Source organism: Cricetulus griseus (genome assembly GCF_003668045.3).
Source record: "Cricetulus griseus strain 17A/GY chromosome 1 unlocalized genomic scaffold, alternate assembly CriGri-PICRH-1.0 chr1_1, whole genome shotgun sequence".
Lineage (NCBI taxonomy): Eukaryota > Metazoa > Chordata > Mammalia > Rodentia > Cricetidae > Cricetulus > Cricetulus griseus.
The window spans coordinates 101,155,183-101,178,303 of NW_023276807.1; the positions used below are offsets into that span (position 1 = coordinate 101,155,183).

The 23,121-nt window shown below is 48.7% G+C and overlaps 1 protein-coding gene and 1 pseudogene across 3 annotated transcripts in view; both read left to right on the forward strand.

Annotated features, from left to right (window-relative positions):
* Osbp2 (oxysterol binding protein 2) overlaps positions 1–14,757 on the forward strand; it is a 144,645-nt gene extending 129,888 nt beyond the window's left edge. The window contains exons 4-14 of one of the 3 annotated variants that reach the window (XM_035452725.1): positions 104–296; positions 862–979; positions 3,295–3,358; positions 3,608–3,754; positions 5,002–5,247; positions 7,663–7,783; positions 8,014–8,117; positions 8,190–8,285; positions 8,362–8,546; positions 14,261–14,487; positions 14,615–14,757. In XM_035452725.1, the coding sequence (XP_035308616.1) occupies positions 104–296; positions 862–979; positions 3,295–3,358; positions 3,608–3,754; positions 5,002–5,247; positions 7,663–7,783; positions 8,014–8,117; positions 8,190–8,285; positions 8,362–8,546; positions 14,261–14,487; positions 14,615–14,757 (1,644 nt within the window). Of the gene's footprint in view, positions 1–103; positions 297–861; positions 980–3,294; positions 3,359–3,607; positions 3,755–5,001; positions 5,248–7,662; positions 7,784–8,013; positions 8,118–8,189; positions 8,286–8,361; positions 8,547–14,260; positions 14,488–14,611 lie in introns of all 3 variants that reach the window. The other 2 variants (XM_027387292.2, XM_035452726.1) reach the window with 2 other exon arrangements.
* Positions 14,758–16,249: 1,492 nt separating this feature from the next.
* LOC113832284 lies at positions 16,250–23,121 on the forward strand (annotated as a pseudogene).

Here is a 23,121-nt window from a genome sequence, read left to right on the forward strand (position 1 = left end):
GGAAGGCAGTAACTATAGACCAGGCATGCTCCAAATGGAACCTGGCTGAGACAAGCTGACCATGCCACAGTCTAAGGCATACATGGCCTTTGGTCCTTCTCAGGCCTGCAAGGACTTCCTGGAACTAGCAGAGACTCACAGCCGGAAATGGCAGCGGGCTCTGAACTATGAGCAGGAGCAGCGCGTCCACCTGGAGGAAACTATTGAGCAGCTGGCCAAGCAGCACAACAGCCTTGAGAGGGCCTTCTGTAACACCCCTGGTGGGCCAGCCAACCCCAGCACGAGCCTCAGCGAGGGTGCGTGTGAAAGCGAGGCTGGTGGGAGGGCGGGCGGGCACACTCCAGCCACACACTCAGCCCCTCTTCCCAGCTGGCTCTACTTTCTTCCCACTGTGCCTCTCAGGCCTCATAAACCTGTCCCTTAAAGTGACCTCATGTCATGTGGGTTTGTCCTGAGGAGTACAGACTGCCATCAGTGGTGCTGTATTCCCATGCCTGCCACCAACTGGAAACTGCCCCTACCCACCGTGTTTCAAATGTTCAGTGAGCCCAGCTGTTCTCTCTGGGCCAGGGTTGCCCAGATGTCAGGTGGCCACCTACCTAACATCAGGCTAGGGGCATCACAGGTCCCCTAGGCAGGAAATTTGGGCCACAGGCAGACTGAGCAAGCATGGACCAATCAGGAAGTTTCTGGAAGTGTCTGAGCAATGATGAGTTGGAAAGAAAATGCCCTATCCAGTCAAAGCATGTCAAGCAGTCACAGTGCAGGGCAACCAGGGTCAGATGTCTGAAGTGGGGCAGGCGAGGCGGGTGGGATAGATGTCAGCATGAGGCTGCAAACTGAGTGGCTCTGTGTGTCTAGGAAGCTTCTTGACTTCCAAAGGAGAGAACAGTGAAGAAGATGAAGATACTGAGTACTTTGACGCCATGGAGGACTCTACATCTTTCATCACCGTAATCACGGAAGCCAAGGAAGACAGGTAGGATGCTTGTTGAGCAGAGAATGGCCACTGTAGCCCCGCTGGGGGGTCCCCCTCACTGGGGTAGTGTCTCCAGCTGGTTCTTAAGCTACGCAGGGCTTTTTGACCAGCTGTACACTTTGGGGTACTCTTTCAATCTCAGGCAAGATAGTATTGTGTATGTATAGTAGGAAATTACCAATACGGAGTCAGATAGAAATATAAGGGTATTTAATAGGGAAAAGCCTTACTTACAGAGCGACCTAGCCAGCCGGCGCGGCAGCAGTCTGTACAGCAAGAAGCAAAGAGAAACCGAAAGCGCAAACGCAGTCACACTACGTCTCTCTAACCACGCCCTCACAAGCGTCGTCAGGCACACCTGTAGCCAGCCCCTAAGTAGGCGTGGCTACAGCTTCCCCTACATGTATGTTCTATTCTTTGTTACATTAAAACAAAAATGTGACTGAATGGTTTGTACCTGAAGGTTAGCCAGGGTATTGGCTAGATCACTCCCAGCCTGGAGGGAGACGGTGAATTAAACAAACCCCAGCTGCTCAAATCAGCACAGACACCTGTCACCCCCTCCAGTGACATCATTTGAGAACAGACAAGATGCCCAGTCTTGTTCTCTATTGTCAAGCCCGTTTCATAAGAGCCTCCTCATTTGGGCTGTTTCTAGATTCACATACAGTAGTGACCAATGAGGGAGTCATACTGTCAGGTCCATAGGAAAGGCCCGTGGTGTGGTGTGCACTGACAAAACAGGTGCAGGAAAATGGGCAGTAGACGTGCTGGACAGGAGCTGTGGTCAGGGGCTCAGGCTGGTGACAGCCATTCCTTCTTGACCTGTTGATGTATTTCTATGTATGTTCATCTTGTTGATTGTTGAATAAAATATTGTTTGGCCAATGAGGCAGCAAGTTAGATGGGACTAGGAGTCAAGGAGGATTCTGGGAAATGTAATAAAGAAATGATCCAGGCAGGAAGTGACATAGCAGGGAGACTCATATTTAAGCAAGGACAAGCAAGAAATGGTTCCTTTCCCCTTCGTTCTTCCTCCTGCTCTCTGCTTGGAGCCATCATGTGATCCCGGGGATGAGGATGCCAGCGGAAGGCGTCCAATAAGATAAGTCTTATAAAATATATAGATTTATGATAATTAAGACTGAGCTAACAAATAAGAAATCCTAGTCATTGGCTAAGCAGCATTTGTACCAAATAGAAGTCTCTATGTATTATTTGGGGCCCTAACTCAGTGGGCGAAACTCAAGCAGCTGGTGGAAAGTGCCCACATGGCGGTAGGGCTCGGATGGCTTTTGGCAAAAAGATTTATCATAACAACTTGTAGCTGAGGCCTCCATGGACCAGCATGCTCCATCATTTTCTTGTCCCAGTGTCTTCTGGGAAAAAGGGCTGTCTAGCCTGCAGTGTGTTTTTAGCTCAGAAACTCTATTTCCCAGAAACACTAAAGAGGAAGAGAGGGAGGGAGGGAGGGAGGGAGAGAGAGGGGGGGAGAGAGGGAGAGAGAGAGGGGAGCTTGGCACACCTCTTTAATCCCAGTACTCTGGAGGCAAGGGGCAGTGTATCTCTGTGAGTTCAAGGCCAGGGAGCTCCAGGTTAGCCAGGGCTACATAAAGGTAAAGACATTATCTCAGTAGCATTTTAACCCACAGCTAGCATAGCCTGGGCCTTCTGAACTTCTGTCCACCTACCACCATCAGAGTTCTATCTTTATGACTCTGCAACCAGGGTGGTCCTGCTATCCTCACCCTGAGGGCTTTGGTCTCCCTATAATCCCCTGGTCTTTCTGCCTATCTCCTGAGGCCTTAGCTGCCTGGCAGACCCACATTGGCTGCCAGTAGAATCCTAGAGCCCGGGCCTTCAGCCTGGGTGTCCCTGCTGTGGCAATATATCCCACAAGTGACAGGAGATCAGGGGCACATCAGATCCATCCCAGCACTTGAGGACCAGTGTGGGAAGCAGATAAAGACACACTTTATGTCTGTGGGACAATGGGGTCATGGGTTTCTACTAGGCTCTCCCAGACACGGCACTCACCACTTGCCCTCTTCTTGGTCCTGGGTACAAGGACTCTAGACAAGGGCTTTGCTAGGCAGCAAGTACTAATGGATGGGACTTTATTGTAGTGAGCAATCATGGTGGATAGGGCCTCCCCAGATCACTGCCTGGGTCCCTCAGCCTTCAGTGTCCCAAACTAGACATGGGCTATTGGGTAAGATGCCTCTGAGCTGCCCTCATACCTCAGTGCTATCTTGGTAGAAGGTAGAAGGTGGATATCAGAATTTGTCTGTAACTTGCTTCTCCATTTCCTGCAGAAAAGCCGAGGGTGGATCTGGGCCAACCTCTGTGGACTGGACCTCAGCAGATAATGTACGTGAGGTGGGAGCATACAAGAGCCAAGAGGTGACCAGGCACCTCAGTTTCAGGGTTGGGGAGGTGTCAGCACTACAAGCTCAGGGCCACCTTTGGGTCCCATGTGGCAGGCAGAGGTGGCCTCTGCCCTTATCACTGAGCAGTGTGGCATCATATGGCTTCCCACCAGTTCTTGGAGGGTCAGGAGCAAGTGCTTGGACTCAGAGGGCCAGGGAGCTTGGGGGTCTGCTGAACGAATGGCTGCTTCTCTGGCAGGTATTAGATGGTGCCTCATTTGTGCCCAAGGATTCATGCAAAGTCAAGAGGCGAGTCCGCATCCCTGACAAGCCCAACTACAGCCTTAACCTCTGGAGCATCATGAAGAACTGCATTGGCCGAGAGCTTTCCCGGATCCCCATGCCGGTAAGCACCTCTGGGCAGGGATCCCGAGGCTCCTTGGATGTAGTGCAACATGAGACTCTCGGGGGACAGGGTTCTTCCTGAAACCTGAGGGGTGTGTGACTGGATCTTCATGCTCCTTAGATGGCCCCACAGAAAACAGGGACCTTCAAATTGCAAAGGAAGGAGCCAAGTCAGAGCTCTATGTGATTATAGCTGGGGGACTCCATAAAGACCAATAGTGTCCCCACTGTCCTCACATGGTAAATGGGGGTGACAGAGATAAGTAGGCTTTGAGGGTGAAGAGGTAGTCCTTCCTGCCAGAGGCTGCTTCTGGTACACTCTTGGCAAATGGAGTCTCAGTAAGATCATACAGACATCCAAGGACATCTGGAGTCCTTATGTCACTAGGCTGTAGTATATCTTCTCCAAGGAAGAACTTGGGGGCTCCTTACTGTGTGACACATGAGTCCTTTCATACCTCTGGTCTCTGTGTCCACAGTGCCCAGCTGAATCATAGCACACGCGTGTGCCTGCGTGTACGTGCGCGCACACACACACACACACACACACACACACACACACACACACACACATATATATATATATATATATATATATCTGGAGGGTAGAGTAGGATAATATTATCAGGAAATGCTTACTTTCCAGGGGAGCATAGCCCTGACTTGTCTGAAGCTAATAGAGCCAATTCCCACCTGTCCTGCATAGCACAAGAGCCCTTGACAGAACACCTAGTCCATGGTTCCAAACAAGAAGAATCTATGTCCTCCATCTTCGGCCCCTGGACTCACTGTTTCTGGCTTTGAGCCCGATGACCCAGCTCTGATCACATGGTAGCCTGATGCCATGGCTTTTGTGGAGTAGACAATGCACATCGTCAGGGTGGCACTAAGTGGCATGTTAGCATGTGACACTTGGCGAGGGGAAAAGGAAGGCAGGAGCCGGGCGTTGGTGGCCCACGCCTTTAATCCCAGCACTTGGGAGGCAGAGGCAGGCAGATCTCTGTGAGTTCGAGGCCAGCCTCCAGAGTGAGTCTCCAGAGTGAGTGCCAGGATAGATAGGCTCCAAAGCTACCCAGAGAAACCCTGTCTCGAAAAACCAAACCAAACCAAAACAAAACAAAAAACAAAAGGAAGGCAGGACATTCTGGACATGGAACCTCACTGTGAAGATGCCACCAGAGCAGGGGTGTCCCACACTGTCAGAGAAAGGCAGGGTCACACTGCTGTTTCTTCCTGCAACACCCGCAGGTGAACTTCAATGAGCCCTTGTCCATGCTCCAGCGACTTACAGAGGACCTAGAGTACCACCACCTGCTGGACAAGGCAGTAAACTGTACCAACTCAGTGGAGCAGATGTGCCTGGTAGCTGCCTTTTCTGTATCTTCCTACTCCACCACAGTGCACCGCATTGCCAAGCCCTTCAACCCTATGCTGGGGGAGACCTTCGAGCTGGACCGTCTGGAGGACATGGGCCTGCGTTCTCTCTGTGAGCAGGTAAGGCCTGGCATCAGGTAGTGCTTGTTCACTCTGACCAGGTGGTGTTTGCCAGGTTCAAGGTCATAGCAAACCAAATGGGATGCAGCCCGGGAGTCAGACAGAGCCTTTAGTTCGTGTCTAAGTGGGCAGCTGGGCCCTTAGTAGCAAGGTCAGGTCCAGAGTCTCCTAGACACAGTAAGGGGTGTGAGAAGAGAGCATGGTGTGACAGTCAGGTCTGGTGCTGGGAGGGAAGGACAAGTCCCCCAACCAGGAACAGGGGCCCAAAGTAGAGGGTAGTCTACAGGGTCACCGAAGAGTCCAGACAGGCTAGAGCACAGGTCAGCTCTGGCCTGAAAAGCGACAGTGCAGTTGGGAAGGACACTTCCCTGGGCAGTGCCCCTTCTACCACTTTCCCCACGAAGATAAATCAGCTCTACACACAGTCACATGGCAGCCTGATGCTGAACTAGGGCTCCCTTGTCGTCGTAGTCGTCGTCGGTAGGGCCAGTGCTGTAGTGCTGCTCTGCCTCCAATTGGCCAGAACTCTGGAAGCTGCGTGAGTGGCTGCCAGTTTAGAGACACCCCAGGGACCTGCAAGGACCTATGAGGCGACCTAAGTAACCAGCTCAGGGGTTCCATGGGTGAGTTTGAAACAGGGGCCAGAAAATGTGCTGACACTTTAGATGTGGGGGCCTGAGCCCCTCACATTCCTTTATTCAGCCAGTGCTGAGTGCCCTGGAGGTGCCGGTTGCAGTCAAACCCAGAGGGAACAGCTGGGACTGGAAGACACAAAGCTCTTATTTAGGCAGAGCGGTCAGGAAAGCAGTCTGGAAAGGAGGGACAGGTGGAAAAGAGAGGATGGACATGGAGAGCCAGGCAGGGAGCAGCCAAGCAGGCATTTTTGTATGATCTGTGCGGGGCTCTGGCTTGCTCTGCTCAGGAAAGCTGGAGAGTGTGAATGGGGGTGGGAAAGCAGAGCCGCTGGATGCCTTTTGAAAGGAAAGACAGCATTTGCTGAGGAAGCAATGAGGAACTCGAGGAGGAGGGGCAGGGGAGAGTCCTCAGCATTCAGTGTGAGCAGCAGGGATGAAGGGGGCCCTGAGACTGAAAAGGAAATGTCACAGGCACCAGGACCTCCACTTGGGATCGATCCCTGCACTTGCCCATACGGCTCGCTCTAGTTGCCTGTGTAAACACCCTATCATGGGTAGCAACTGCACCCCCATCATTCAGGGCAGGAGACAGGCTGTGTCTGTGTACTTCCAATGTACATTTGTGGAAACAGAGACAATAATCATGGGGGAGCATTGGACTCACTGAACCCCTGAGGGAATGCAGGGACAAGGCTCAGCCTTGAGACTATGAGGCACCCTGTAGAGTGAGGAGGCTGGGCCAGACAGAGCCCAGCTGGCCCAGCTGGCTGTTGTGGAATTGGGAGGGGGCACCATGAAGAGGCAACGGCACTGCCACTCTATATAGGACAGCAGACAGGTACCCTGGGAGCAGGGGAGCAGTCAGGAGTGTTCTGTGGCATAAGAGGGAGAAGTTCTGTGGTACTGGGGGCTCTTATGTAGGGGACACACAAGGTCCATGGCAGCTCACTGATACAACTCCCACTCTAAAGTCAGACCAGCTTCTTTCCTTTAGTTAATAAAGTTCTGCAGTCTGTCCCCAACCCGTGCAGCTATTTGCAGCTAGCCCAAACTACATGCACCTGCCAGACACATGGCATCTTAGTTACTTCTATATTGCTGTGATAAAACATTGTGAAAAAAAGTTTAGTATGGCATACAATTACAGATTAGAGTTTATACAACAGAGGCGTAGAGCTTATGGGGTGGAGCAAGGGCAGGGAGGCAGGTGACCAGAGTGGCAGCTGAGAGCTCGCATCTTGATCCACAACATGGGGCAGAAACAGAGAAAGAGCTAACCAGGAACCGCATGGGCTTTTGAAACCTCAAGAGTCCATCCCCAGTGACACACCTCCTTGAACAAGGCCTCGCCTTCCAATCCTTCCCCAGCAGCTCCAAGCGTTTAAACACATGAGCCTATGGGGGTCCTCCTCCTTCAGATCACCACCTGTGGTAAGGGTTAAACGAGGAGGGCCCAGAAACATGAGGAAAGCAGCTCCTTCCAATTCCTGGGCACAGACTCTACTTCCCCTGCCCCACTGTTTGCCAAGGGCAGGCGGGGGCCTCACCCATGCCACACCCCATGGGCTGGGCAAGCCCAGGGTGGATAGTGACAGGCTGCTCTTCCACCCGGGGCCACTGTGCTTCCTGGGGACCTACCTTGGATCAGAGTCACTAAGAGGAGTAGTGGCCTGAACCCACTCCTAGGATACATGGGATGGAGCCTGGACATAGGGCAGGCTGTCCTTCCCTGGCTGGGTCTGTGTCTAGCTATGCTCACATCCAGCTGGTCTTGTCCCAGGTGAGTCACCACCCACCGTCTGCTGCCCATCATGTGTTCTCTAAGCATGGCTGGAGCCTCTGGCAGGAAATCACCATCGCCAGCAAGTTCCGGGGGAAATACATCTCCATCATGCCACTTGGTGAGCTGGGGCCTGGGGTTCCCAATATATGGCTTCAGAAAGAGGGCTTTGTACATCTAAAAGCCAGCTGTGGCCCCCAGGGGAGGCTGCACTGCCCACTGATCTCTTAGTGTATACCCCATCCCCTCAAAGCTTCCCAGATGATCCCCTGTTTCTTAACCCTGGGCCTGTGGGTGGTCTGGTCAGAGCCCAGTGAGGGACCCATGACCTCTGACCTGTCTGGCCTCCAGGTGCCATCCACCTAGAATTCCAGGCCAGTGGCAATCACTACGTGTGGAGGAAGAGTACCTCGACTGTGCACAACATCATCGTGGGCAAGCTCTGGATTGACCAGGTCAGGGGGTCCTTGGGGAGATGGGGTCCATGGCCTAGGGACTGGCCGCTGACCACCACCTGCTCTCTCTAGTCAGGGGACATTGAGATTGTGAACCACAAGACCAAGGACCGGTGCCAGCTAAAGTTCGTGCCCTACAGCTACTTCTCCAAAGAGGCAGCCCGAAAGGTAATTAGGACCACTCCTGGAACCTCCGTGGGCCCAGAGCAGAGTGTGTGCTCATGCGTCCTGCTTTTGTTCACAGGTGACTGGAGTGGTGAGTGACAGCCAGGGCAAGGCCCACTATGTGCTGTCAGGCTCGTGGGATGAGCAGATGGAGTGCTCGAAGATCGTGCACAGCAGTCCCAGCAGTCCCAACTCTGATGGGAAACAGAAAACCGTGTACCAGACACTGCCCGCCAAGCTGCTGTGGAGGAAATACCCACTGCCGTGAGTCAGGCCAGAGAGACAGTGCTGGGGTCAGGGACCAAGAGAGAGGCAGAGAAAAGAGGGCAAGGAGGAGACAGGCATAGGACCACCCCTGTCCCACCTGCAGAGAGCATAGAGGTCTGGGGATTTCAGTCCAGCAGAGAGCAGGGCCAGGAGGCCATCATCCCAGTGCAGAAAGTGGCTGCCTAGCAGGACGTGAGCATAATGATATCCAGTGGCAGCCAGTGTTCTGCCGATACTTGAGTAAAGTGACAGGGTAGACACCTTCCCCTCACAGGAAACTGGCTGAGAAACTCACAGTGAAAACAAAATAGAAAAATCTACAAAGGAAACATAGCTGAGGCAGAGAATCCACAGCAGGGTTGGGTAGAGCAAATATATCCTCGGGATATAGATCAGAAGAAATGTGTCACTGCATAAATGCAAAAGCTGGGAGCCAGGCACTCAGAAGGTAGAAAGGGAAGGGTTGCAAGTTTGGGGCCAGCCTGAGCTGTATAGTGAGACAGCCTGAGCTGTATAGTGGGACAGCCTGAGCTGAATAGTGAGACAGCCTGAGCTGAATAGTGAGACAGCCTGAGCTGAATAGTGAGGAACTGTCTCAAGAAACCAAAAGGGAGAAGTGAAGTAGGAGGCCTAGTCCTCGGTCACCCCAAGGGAGCCCCAGAGCACCTCATGAATTCATGTGCAGAATTCACTCCCAGACTCCCTGGGAGCCTCATAAGGTCCATGTATCGAGTGTGCTTCTGGCCCAGAGTCCCAGAAGGAGACAGGCTGGACTGGAGAGACATCTATTAAAGCAGCCAGTTTAGGTTTTTGTTTTGTTTTGTTTTTCCCTTCAGGTCACTATTTAGCCTAGGTTGGCCTGGGACTTGCTGTGTAGCCCAAGCCTCAAATTCGTAATCCTCCCGCCTTGACCTCCCAAGTGCTAGGATTTCAGTCATGTACCACTATGCCTGGCCCCCAGCAGCCAGATTCTTAGAAAGATATTACTTGTTGAAATCCTGCACCCCAAGGGCTGTCTTCAGCAATAACGGGAGCCTAACGAAAGTCAGATGGCATCATGCAGGAGCAGGTGAAGGGGGCAGGGTACCTCCACCCTTCAGTCATCACCAAACTAACAGGTTTTTCTGGATTCACATGAGGGAAGTAAAGAAGCATAAAAATGGGAAGGAGGTAGACTAGGAACATAACTTAAACCACTTTCCTGAAGTTACAGACACAGCTCAGGGGCAGTGCAACATTGTGCTTAGCATATAAAAACCCTCATTCAGTCCCAGCACAGGGTACAAGTTCTCAGATTAAAAAAAGTAAAGAGATGAAGACAGGCCTTGGGTCAAAAGAACTCATAGAATGGTCAAGGTAAGAGATAAAGAACATGTCTATCTAGAATCTGCTGTAATCAAAGTGGCATAAGGCAGGAGGATCACCAGTTCAAGGCCAGCCTAGGCTACAAACCCTGACTCAGGGGGAAAAAAAGTCAGTGTTTCAATTTATCTTAAATTTTTTTCTTTTCTTTTATATATGGATGTATCTTGCATTCCTTTCTGTGCACCACCTGCATGCAATACCCTAAAAGGCCAGAAGAGGGCATCAGATCACTTGGGACGGGGGAGTTACAGGCAGTTGGTTTTGAGCTGCCATGTGGGTACTAAGGATTGAACTCAGGTCTTCTGGAAGGGCAGCCAGTGCTCTTACCCATTGAACTATGGCTCCAGCCCTTCAATTTATTGTAAACAATAAGGACCTCAGAACATTTTGAAGGCCAGAGAAAAGACCCACCTTACTGAGTCTCAGGTCTTTGAGGTTGTAATAGATTGGAATCCTGTGCCCAGAAATGTCCTTGCAGGTTTATACATCTCTGAGACAAGGCAGACACATAGCAGATCCTTTGGAAAGATGAGTCTGAGACAGACAGATTTTGTCCCATGAGGAAAAGGACCAGCCTCTCCCCGACACCTTGCATCATAACAAAACTTAACTTCAGATAGCATCTCCCAGTGAGATCAAGTCTGCCTGACTGTTAAGTAGTGACACTCTGGATGTAAAACTATATCTTCTAGCTCTTATGGAAATGTATCATAACACACAAAAAGATGCAATGCTAATACACTTAAGTCTACCAGAGTACTTTTGTCCATTACAATGAATTTTACCAATTTAAAAGACTCTTTATGCCAGGTGTGGTGGCTCACACCTGCATTCCCAGCACCTGGGAAATAGAGACAAAATGATAGGAAATTCATGGCCAGCTTGCTACATAGTGAATTTGAGGCAAAAAAATGTTAAAGTATGAAGAAAAGGTCAATAATGCATCCACAGCACCTGTACATGGCAAAAGGTTACTGTCAAAACAAAGACAGAGCACTGTGATGCAACCTTTAATCCCAGCACTCAAGAGGCAGGGGAGCTCTGTGAGTTCAAGGCCACCCTGGTCTACACAGTAAATTCCTGGCCAGCTATAAGTACATAGTAAGATCCTGTTCATTTTTGTTCTATTGCTGTGAAGAGACACCATGACATGTTTCTGTGAAGGTACAGTTTATAAAAGAAAGAATTTAACTGGGGCTGGCTTACAGTTCCAGAAGGTTAGTCCATTATCATTATGATGGAGAACATGTTCACAGGCAGACATGGGGCTGGAGTGGATATTAAGAGTTTACAACCTGATCTGCAGGCATCGGCAAGCAGAAAAAGAGAGGGAGGGAGGAAGAGAAGCAAAAAGAGAGGGAGAGGGAGCTAGAGAGACTGGGCTGAGCCCGCCCCCAGTGACACACCTCCTCCAACAAAGCCACACCTCCTAATCCTTCCCAGACAGTTCCACCAACTAGGAACCAAGCATTCAAGTATGAGCCTATGGGGGCCATTCTCATTCAAGCCACCACAATTCTGTCTCAAAAACCAACAAACACACACCAAAACAAAACAATAACAACAACAATAAAAGCTGACCAAATAAATAAATATTTAAAAAGAAAAACAAAAGGCTGAATACTAGGGTGCTCACTTATGATCCCAGCACAGAGGAGGCTGAGGCATGAAGGTCTTGAGTTCAGGGGGAACCTGGGACATATAGCAAGACCCTGTCTCAAAAAACAAAATGCAGAAAGAGGAAAGTGAGCTGGGGTTATAGCTCAAGTCAGGGATAAAGTCTGATTAGCATGCATGAGGCCAAACTCCAGCACCACAAATTAAGAGTATTTTATCATAAAAATAATTTAAGAGGGGGGAGCAGTAATTCACAAATATAACCCAGCATTGTGGAGTGTGAGGTGGGAGGGTCGACACAGGTTAGAAGTCTGGGCTGCACTGTGGGGTTCCAAGCCAACCTGAGCCACAGAATGAGACCCTGTCTCAAAAAACCAAAAACAGGGACTGGAGAGGTGCCTTGAAGGTTAGATGTGACTGCTGCTCTTGCAGAGAGCCTGGATTCAGTTCCAACACCTATGTCCAGTGGCTCACAACCACCTGCAACTCCAGCACCAGGGGATCTGATGTCTTCTTCTGGCTCCCTTGGGCACCCACACTCACATATGCAGGAACCCACATGCAGATATATACATTTTTAAAAGAAAAAATAGAAATAATATGATTTAAAATTAACACATAAATAACTTGTGTTCAACAAATACAGAAAAAAAATCCAATAGTGAAATGTGCCATAAGAATTTCACACAAGACAGTGTGACTAGTTGTGAAAAAACCATCACACAGGTCAGCAAACACAGCTCAGAGGGAGAGCTCTTGCCTGGCATGCTCCCAGAACCACACCAAAACAGCTTTTTAAAAAGCCCAACAGTAACTGGGGAAATGCAAAGCCAACCCGCTCCCCGACACACACACACATTTTATGTTCATTTGATTAGCAAAATGAAGTAAAGGGCCAGGGCTGAAGATTTAAACCATCAACATCTCTGCCAAGTGGGATGCACACTGATAGAACTGCCCTGGAACAACCCAGACTGTCACTCTGTAACCACCACCACCACCACCACCCCCGCCTGCCCGCACCCCCCATCTCTTGTAGACAGAGAAAAGCATGTTTGCTTGCAGTGCAAAGGACAGAGCAACAAGGGAACCAAGGTCTCAGAATCAAGCCTGAGGCGTCAGTGTAGCTTCTTGGAACCAAACACCTCGAGTGTGAATCCTCCAACATGACACTGTGACAGTCACAGTCACTCACAACACTGTGCTAAATCACCCTTAGGTTGTTTGTATGATACGGCTGAAACACACATGCGCTTCCTATTTACACTTAAGTCCCAGCCGCAAGATAACTTGGTATACACCATACTCCAAACTCCCCAGCATTTTGGAAAAGTGTGCAGCCTGAAATTACATTAAGTGCTCCAGTCTCAGTATAAGATTGAGACAAGTTTTAAAAACTCCCAGCTAACCAACAAAGGATATAATTGAATAAGAAAGTGAAGAGTGGGGTTGGAGAGATGACTCAGAGTTAGGAGCCCTCACATAGACTGCTCACAACTGCCTGTCACTCCAGTTTCAGGGGATTCATGGCACCAGGCATGTACATGGTGCTCGAAGGCAAAATACCCATACACATACAATAAGTAAATCCTTTTTTAATTTTGAAAATAAAAAGACAGGAATAACAGATGAAAGATATGTCCACACACCAACCAAGCAAACTCCCCCAGAGCTGGAGGGCATCACAGAGCAAACTACAGCAAAAACTTAACGACAGAGATCAGGAGTACTGATGACAATGTCAAATAGGTCACCAGGCCCGTGAATTTTCGATTTGAACAGACCTTGCACCTAACAATACAGCCTCAAAATACAGATAGCATAGGGTGATAATAAAGGAAAGGGAGCAAGTTACATCCTGTGTGGGGAATTATGGAAAGGAAAGCAAAAGCAAGAGCATTAAGTCTGAACAATAGAAATCACTAGCTAGCCAGTGTCACCCAGCTGCTGCAAACCCATGTGGGCAATCAGCAACTTGCCAGAGGCTGGACCACTGAGCACAGTTCAAAGTACTAAGAATGCACCAGGGGTTATCGTTCGACTCCAAAGCAACTACACAGAGTAAAAAACAAACAAAAAAACATGGTTATACCTTTAAGAAATAGGCTTCAAACTAATCCACAGGGCAGAAAAGATGTGATGAAAGCCAGCAAATACACCTTGATTACAAGAAGGTTGGTAAGTGCTGGACTCAGCCAATGTCATGCTTGGAGTGAGTGACAGGCTGCTTTGAAATATGGATCACACCAGAGAAACAGGGAATAAAAACAATGAGACAAGCATCCATGCTGAAGCAGAAAAACAGAGGAAGAAGCAGCTCTAGCCACTAGGAAGGAATATAATGCGAAATAAAGCAAAAAAGCCCTAGAGAGAGAGAAAGTTTTATCTCCAACCAGTGAACACACAGGCAGCTCTGACCTGAGTATTCAAAATCGCCAAGGCGCTACAACCGACATAGCTGTGCCCGGAGCTCAGTAAAATAGACTAATGGGGGAAAACCTTAGACTGATAAATGAGACACCGATTTAAAGGGCGGGGGGGGGGGGGGAGAGAAATTCCCGGAGAAGCATAGCGAAGCAGTTGCAGGTGTGAGCATGCTAGGTGAGGGCTGTAGAGGGCGCGTCCGACCCTGCTGGTGGGCTTTGCAGGCTGGGTTTCTGAGGGGTGAGCAGGATCCCGCCAGGGAAGGGTCCTCCTGGGCCACTCACGCTGCCGCGTCGCCGCCGCAGGGAGAACGCGGAAAACATGTACTATTTCTCGAAGCTGGCCCTGACTCTCAACGAGCAGGAGGACGGCGTAGCGCCCACCGACAGCCGCCTGCGGCCCGACCAGCGACTGATGGAGAAGGGACGCTGGGACGAGGCCAACACCGAGAAGCAGCGGCTGGAGGAGAAGCAGCGCCTGTCCCGCCGACGGCGATTGGAGACGTGCGCGGCGGGCTGCGGCGGCGAGGATGGTGAGCCCAGAGCAGAGCATGGCAGCAGGGGGGGGCGGATGAGGAGAGGTGGGTGAGGAGGGGGGTGCACCCCGGGCTTGGCCAGGGCAGCGTACAGCTCACCCCACCCGCTGTGCCTGTTAAGCAGAAAAGGAGTCAGAATCCCATGTGCCCCTGTGGTTCGAGAAGAGGCTGGACCCGCTGACCGGGGAGATGGCCTGCATGTACAAGGGCGGCTACTGGGAGGCCAAGGAGAAGAAGGACTGGCACATGTGCCCCAACATCTTCTGAGCCACCCCTGTGGCAAATACAGGCGCCTGCATAGCCCCCTCAGCCTTTTCTTTTTAATGCACCCAATTTAGTACTGAACACACACACACACACACACACACACACACACACACACACACACACACACACACACCTTTTTCCTAAAGGGTGGCAAATACAGGCGCCTGCATAGCCCCCTCAGCCTTTTCTTTTTAATGCACCCAATTTAGTACTGAACACACACACACACACACACACACACACACACACACACACACACACACACACACACCTTTTTCCTAAAAGGGGGCTCCCACCTTAGAAGGGGTAAGGGCTGACCTGGGTTTTCTCCAGCCCCCAGGTCGCCAGCCCGTTATCATTGACTTGGGCCCCATGGGCACCCTTGTTCCCAGTTACCCCAACTCAGGCCGGCTGGCTGGGCCATGGGCTGCTCAGGTCTCTAACCCCAACCCAGGGAGGAGCTACCCCCTCCTAGGGAGGCTCTTTTGACTTTTTTAAGAAAAATCTCCATTTCTTTCTAACGATGAGGTTTAGTAACTTAACTATTTTTAAGCACATCACTTAGAAGACTCGATTTCCAAGTGTGTGTTCTTGCCACCAACTGTCCTGACAGGAAATGCTCTTTGTAAGAATTAAGGAAGCCAGGCCCCTTTGAGTGGGAGCACCCCTAACACACAAGGCTTTGTATCTGTGCTGCCCAAGCTCCAGGAGCCCAGCAGACACAGAGACATCGGGAAGCCTGCCTGACCTGCAGGGGCTGTTCGGGCAGTTCTGTGGGGTCCCTGCAGGGACAGCCCATAGTAGGAGTAGGAAGGCAGTTGAAGGCAGCCCCCATGTGGGCTGACAGCAGCGGCAGTCCCTGCCAGGCCTTGGCCATGCTGCATGCTGGGACAGTGCCCCAGCCCCCAGAAGTCAAGAAGGGAGGAAAGGCAGGACCCATAGGTGCTTCCCACCCAGAACCAGGCCCCCAAATCAGCAATAAGGAACAAACCCTTCACTCAGCCTGGGCTGGTGACCCAGACTCCAGACTCCTGGCCTCCCACCTTGTCCTTAGGCGACATCAGGGTGCCTCATCTCAGCACTCCTGACATCTTTATTTGCCTAATTTATATACATGATATATAAATATATATAAAATAGCTATTTTGCTTAAATTTCTATGGTGTGTGAAGGTGAAGAATGATGAAGACAGGGTGTGCCTGTCTGAGTTTGGCCTCCTCTCAGCTGTGCCCTGGCCCTGTTCTTGTACCCCTTCTAGTGACCTCTGCCAACCTTAGAAATGAAACATGTCCCTTAGACCCTCTGACTGCAACCCGTCCCCTTCAGTTTGGTCTGGAAAGTTCATTGCAGGGCCTTTCTTTCTACTCCAGGGCTGGTTTTTTATTAAAAAAAATGAAAGCACCAAGTGTGAAATGCCTTACAATGTCCACTCCAGAAATGGGGGAAGGGGGAGGAGCGGGGCAGGGAAGCACCAGTCTCTGTCAGAGCTGGGATGCACCTCTTCCCAGGGGAAACTGAGCAAGCACCTCTGACCATAATAAAAACCTTGGCTCTGGAGTTTTCCACAGCCCTGTCGCAGAGTCTGTCTGTGGCTAATGAAGGTGACGGCCATGAGGGGTGGGTGAGGGATGGAAGCGTGGGGCTCTATTCTGCTCAGTTACTAAGCTGTGAAAGGTGAGTCTGGAGCGAGGAGGGAGAAGGCCTGAAGGGATAGGTCTCAATGGACAGAGGGACACCAACAGCTGACCAGAGGGGAGACAACCCTGTACCACCATAGCCATAGTACTGAATGGACCCAGATCTGCCTCACAAGTCACACAAAAGCCACCAGCAGCACCTCCTATCCTTCATTCCTAGACATGTCTAGGTAGAGGCACCAGGACATGAACCCCACAGCTCTCCATAAAGAAAGGTTGGTGAGTTCCATGGTGCCTGACAACTGTGGCCTAGGCAACATCTACTGTTCTGTTGCCAGGCAACTCAGATCACTGACTTCTGAGCCATGGGTGGAGAAGAGGTTTCCAGGTGAGGGAAGTGGTGGGGCTGGGCACTGCAGACACCAGAGCCAGGGCTCCCCATCTGCCTTGAAGCTTAACACCACAAGCTCTAACTGGGCCCCAGAAAGAGTCTTTCCAGCCCCGCTCCATCCCTGGATAGGTGGTCACTGTGAACATGAGAGGTAACCCTGTGATGGACCAACTCAGAGGGCAAGGGAGGGAACAAGTCACACTGCACACAATCCAGAGAAGACAAAGGCCTGCATGCTGAAGCAAAGAGAGATACAAAGAACCAGGAATGGACCAGCAGAGCTCTGAACAGGGCGTAATAGCAACACAGTGTTTTAGAAAGATTGACTGTGATAATTGACTGTCACTCTGATCCCTGTGTGACAGCTCCTCTGAGTAAGAAATATGTTTCTAAGGAAAAGGCGGGGCTGCCATGAAAGCTGGCTTGGTAGGGTCACAGCAGCAGGCAGATTGGTTCTCCCAAGCAAAACTCGAAATCCTTCCTGGGGTGGTAAAGTAAATGGAGGAGCCTGGGGGGATGGTCAGTAGATAAAACACTCACCATGCAAGCAAAAGGATCAGAGGTTGGGTCCCCAGAACCCATGAAACCCAGGCAAGTATGGCAGCCACCTGTAATTCCAGCACTGAGGTAACAGACGGGTGCCGGCGGGGCAGAGAGCAAGCTGGCTAGCTAGACTAGCTGACTGGTGAGCTCAGGTTCAATTGTGAAGCCGTACCCCAACATATAAAGTGGCGTGTGCTTGAGGAAGCCATTCAGCATCCATGTGGGGCCTCTGCAGGTATGCACACACATTTGCATGTACATCTTGACGATTGCACGTGGCACACATAGAGTACAATGAGATGCTGGGTGAGATGACAGATTAGACCAGCAAAGATATCAGAACAACAACAAAAAAATGGACTTACACCATAGAGACCAAGTGTTTCAGTGATCCACGGAGTGAAAGAGATGGTGTAGTGCAGAGAAGTTGAGCAACTGCAGATACACAGCAAGGGGAGGGGAGACAAAAGTGCCCCCCCCCAAAGCACAATAGTGTGACACGCTGTGTGGTGCCCGTGGGCATTGGCGTGAAGATGTAACAAACTGTGAGTGGGATGCAGACAGGCAGCAAAGGCCTCCAAAGCAGTGTGGGCACATACGTGGTAGCAGGGGGAATGTTCAAGAGTGGCAGATGTGAGAGCCAATCAGGTGACTCAAAACAGACTATGCAGAGGCCACCAAAGTGGAAGTTAGGCTGCCACTCCTAACGGACACAGGCTAGAGTGCATTCACACTCTGTATTCCTTCAAACCTCTCCTTTTAATTCCTGCCTCCTCTTTCCTTTTCCATCATCCTCTCACTAAGAACACAGGCTGGCCTATGGGTGGTGACCCCTGTGGCCTCTCAAGACTGGGAATGTCATTCATCATTGGACTGTATACCTTTACACACGCTCTGTCCAGCCAACTTTTAGCTAAGGCTGCCTCGCCTCCCCTACTTTGCCCCTTAACCATTCCCTCTTTGCATATTTCCCTCCCCCACTTTTTCTGTTAACTCAGTACCAACCGTTAGCCTCTCCCTGGGTTTTTGTTTTTCCTTTCCACCCCAGAGTCACTAATACAGTTATTACACCACTACCAGTGGCCCTTTCTTCCTAAGTGGTCAGTGCTTTCGGAGGATTCTTTGACTATGACTGCACTTACACCACAGGCTTTCATCTTTAATAGTGACTTTTTGCAGATAATAGTCTAATAGCAAGTGAATACTGGGGGACCATGCCCGTTGCCCTGACCACATGTCTAATTGAGGAAAATGTCACCACAACCAGAACAACCCATTCAATTCAAAAACTCTCTCTGAAAGAATAAGAGATAGTATTTTTTAAAAAAAAAAAAAAACTCAGCCAATGACTGAACTCAAGATATGCAAGCCAGACAGTGATGGCACATACCTATACTACCAGCACTCAGGAGGCTGAGGCAGGCGGATCTCTATGAGCTCAAGACCAGCCTGGCATACAGAGCGAGTGCCAGGACAGCCAGGGCTATACAGAGAGACCCTGTCCTTAAAAACAAAACTACAAGTAACATGAAAACAAAGGCAACATCACTCCCCCAAGTTACTAATCATCTTATAGCAGTGGCCTCCACCAAGAGTGAATCAAATGAAATCCCATACAAAGAACTCAAAAGAATGATTGCATCCTCTAAGAAAAAAGAAGAAGTTATAAATAAACTCCACAGTTCCAGGAGAGCACAGACAGATGTATGAAATAGGCAAGCCAATACAAGATTTGAAAGAGGAATTCAAGAAATAAACATTGGAAAAAAAAAAAAAACCCTGATATCCTGGAAATGAAAAGTAAGTTAAGCATAAAGCTCAGTGGAAAGGCTCACCAACAGAATGGATCCAAAGAAAGGATAGAATATCTGAATTTGAAGACAAAGAAGAGGACTTGGAACATCCCAGCAAGGACAAAGACAATGAAGTACAAGCAATACTTTAAAAGGAATGCAGGCAAGACTTCTAAAGACATCAAAAACATTTTAAATAAGATCTTAAGAGAAACTTTCCCAAAACTAGGAAAAGAAGGTTGTAATCCATACAATGAGAGACATTCAGAATGTCCAACAGACAGGACCAGAAAAAAAATAGTGTGATAAAGAAGCCCCTGGACATTGTTCTTTCCTGGGGAGGTGTGACCCAGCCCCGAGCCCCAGAGGGGCACCAAGGACAGACCAAAGTAATGATTCTACCCAAGGTCCATCTTGGTGAACCAATGAATTTATTACATACAAAGCATGGGTGAGAAGTTTGCTGTGGGAGGTTGGGTGACCCTCCTCCCCCAAACAACATAATCATCACAAAGCTCTACCCCATCACGGATAACAACCTCATGGAAGTTCCATCCCAGGCTACTTGGTTCAGTTAACTTCCCATTTGCTTCAGCACCTCCCAAGATAACTTAAAGCAGAGGAGGAGGAGTAACTGAGAACCTTGTGACCCTTGCCGCCTCCATCTACTAAGGAGTATCATAACTCCATTACCATTTACCATTGGCCTGGGCAGTACTATATTATTCTGTTCTACTTGCCATGGCTACTGGAGACCAAGTTCAAGATGGCCATACAACCAGAGAAGAAAATGGCCATACAAGAGACAAGTTGTGTATAAAGGCAGACCCATGAGAATGTCAGATTTCTCAACACATACTTTATATAGCAGTTTCCTCCAAACTAAAACATTCCCTTAAGGAAGGAGGAGAAAGTTCATTAACTCCAGAAGAAAGGTTCTTAAAGGCCTCCAGTAAACAACTGGCCAACTTAGCTGGGGAGAGGAGATTTTTTTAAAAAGATTTTATTTATTATGTATACAACATTCTGCTTCCATGTGTATCTGTACACCAGAAGAGGGCACCAGATCTCATAATGGATGGTTGTGAGCCACCATGTAGTTGCTGGGAATTGAACTCAGGACCTCTAGAAGAGCAGCCAGTGCTCTTAACCTCTGAGCCATCTCTCCAGCCCCAAGAGGAGATTCTTGAACCTGTTGAGCTGCCTATAATTTATGCAAAGATCTCCAGAGTTTCAACTTTCATGAGCCCTCAACCTAATTAAGCTCACCAAAGGACCTTTTTGGTAATATATCATCCTTGAGTCATCCTTGCTCCTATAAGTAACCTCTCATCCCTACCCAAGGAAAAACTCATTGGCTCACCAACTTGGACTTTGGTGCAGTCAAGACTTTGGTCTACCATGAGTTCCCCTTTTACAGTGAATAGATGTGTGTATGTTGCATCCCCCGGGGAAAAGTCTCCCATACACCACCAGGAGGGCTTGGAATGATTTATTTCAGGTTCTGAAAGACAACCATCAAACCAGACTACTATACCCAGCCAAGCTATCTCTCTTAATTGAAAGATGAAAACTTTACACACTATAAACAGGTTAAAGGAATTCATGACCAGCAAGCCATCTCTACAGAAAATGCTTGAAGAGAAAAACAAGTATGTACATGAGGCCACAGAAAAGAATTATCAACATTTGAATAAGTAAGGAGTAGGAAAATAAACACTCAAACACTACAGCATCAACAAAATGACAGGACTTAATACATAACTTTCAAAAAATAATTATTAATGGTCTCAATTCCCCAGTCAAAAGACACAGGCTATTGAATTAAAAATCAGGATACATCTATTGTCTTCAAAAAAAAAAAAACCCAACACATCTCACATAAAAGATGGATGCTACCTTAGCATGAGAGAATGGATGGAAAAGGTATCCCACACAAATGGAAAAGAGAAGCAAGCAAGCATCACTGACAAAGCAGACTTCAAGCCTAAACTAATAAAAAAAAAGCCAGAGTGGTGGGGCACACCTTAATCCCAGCACTCAGGAGGCAGAGTGTGTGTCTGAAGCCAGCCTGGTTTACTGAGTGAGTTCCAGGACAGCCAGGGCTGCTACATAGAGAAACCCTGTCTCAAAAACAAACAAATGAATAACAGTAAAAATTTTAAAAGAGAGAGATAAAGAAGGTTACATTCTACTGACCAAGGGGACAGTTCATTACAAGGACATTGCAGTTCTAAACATAGGAGCCAAACACAGGAACATCTGGTTTCATTAAACAAATACAGCAAGACATAAAGTCACAGATTAACTCCAGCACAACAGTGGGTGACTTCAACAGCTCACTCTCACAGCAGGTGATTCCCTGAAAAACCAGAAAAACATCTGAAATAAGTGACATCACAAGGCAAATGGACATCACACATATATACAGACATCCTATCAAAACACTTGAAAATACATATTCCCCACAGCCCATGGAGCTTTCTCTAAAATCAGTTATCCTGTTAGGACACAGCAAGTCTTAACAAATATAGCAAAGTTGAAATAATCCATTGTATTCTATCCAATCAGTGAAATAAGACAAATCAAGAGACACTGTAGAATGTGTTGTAACTGATGGAAATTAAACAATGTATTGTTGGATAATGAATTGGTCACTGAAGTCATGAAGAAACTCAAAACATACCTAAACCAGAATGAAAATGAAAATACAATATACTAAAGTTGATAGGACATAATGAAAGCAGTCATAAGATATCAGAAAGAGGCATCTTCACTTCAACTGAATATAAAAGTTGGCTTGTCAATGCCTCAGGCGCCAGTTCTGAACCATGCTACTTGAGTTGTCTGGCTGTTTTCTGGGTGTCCCTGGGATTATAGAATGTCCCCTCTCCCTCAAGGCTGGGTCTCCAGACTAACCTGAGGGCAGACAAGTTGTTAAGAGCCCTGAAGGCCCACCTGAATCCAGAAACAAGGCAAGAAGAAAAATCAGGATGAAAAGCAGCCTTCTGTATTCTCCTGCCATGATGAGACTGAGATATTAAGCTGAGAGGGAACCCATTAGTCAGGCCATCAAAATGCGGAGTAAGTGCAAGACAGGCCATGGAATTCCTAACTCCCAGGATCATTCTAAGGTAAAAAGAAGTGATCCTACTACATTCCAGAATCAAGAAAAGCAGGAAAACCAAGAATTCCTACAAGAATCCTCAGAAACTCCTACAAGAATTCTTTCTCTGCCAGACCAGAGTCCAGAAGACAGCTTCCTCAGGAAAAAGTGAAATAAATGGCAACAAAGATTCAAAAAAGTCTGCATGCACAGACAGGTTACCCAAAATTGGGAACAGTAAAAGGATTCCAGTCACTACACCAAACTTTATGAGGCTTCATGGGGCTCATTTTAACAAAATTTATAAAATTGATAAATTTATTGTGGAAAAAAAAAAAAGAGCTGCTTTAAAGAACTGAAGCAGCTTGACACAAAAAGGGCAGAGGAAGACTGTACCCTGTACTCCTGGCAGGCAGCAAGGCCAGCCCCATGGCCCTGAAAGTCATGCTACTATGTGGCTGAAGGGGTCAGACACATACTCTGTGCTTTCAGCAAATAAAATGAATGTCGAATTTCCAGCTGCTACTAAAGATAATGAACGTAAGGCTTCACTGACCAAGAACCAGCCAGAAAGTCTTCCTGTGTGACCCTACCTGGGAGTGCTTCAAAAGGCCAGACTGTGTTCAGGACACTCAAGTTACAGACCTTGAGGAATTCCACTGAGGTTATAACCCTTTGAGTTGACAACTGAAGCAACACAGATTCCAGGCTCTTGTCAGGAACCAGCAAGTTTGTCTCGTCCTTGCAATTAAGGAGCCACACAAAGGAAAGCTGGAACCTTGGGGGCAATCTAAGGAGAATAGTTCTCTAAAGGAATGTGTCAGCAGAGTTAGCTTCCACAGAAAGACTTATAAACCTGCATCTCTAGACCATGGAAGTACGGAAGAAGCATGA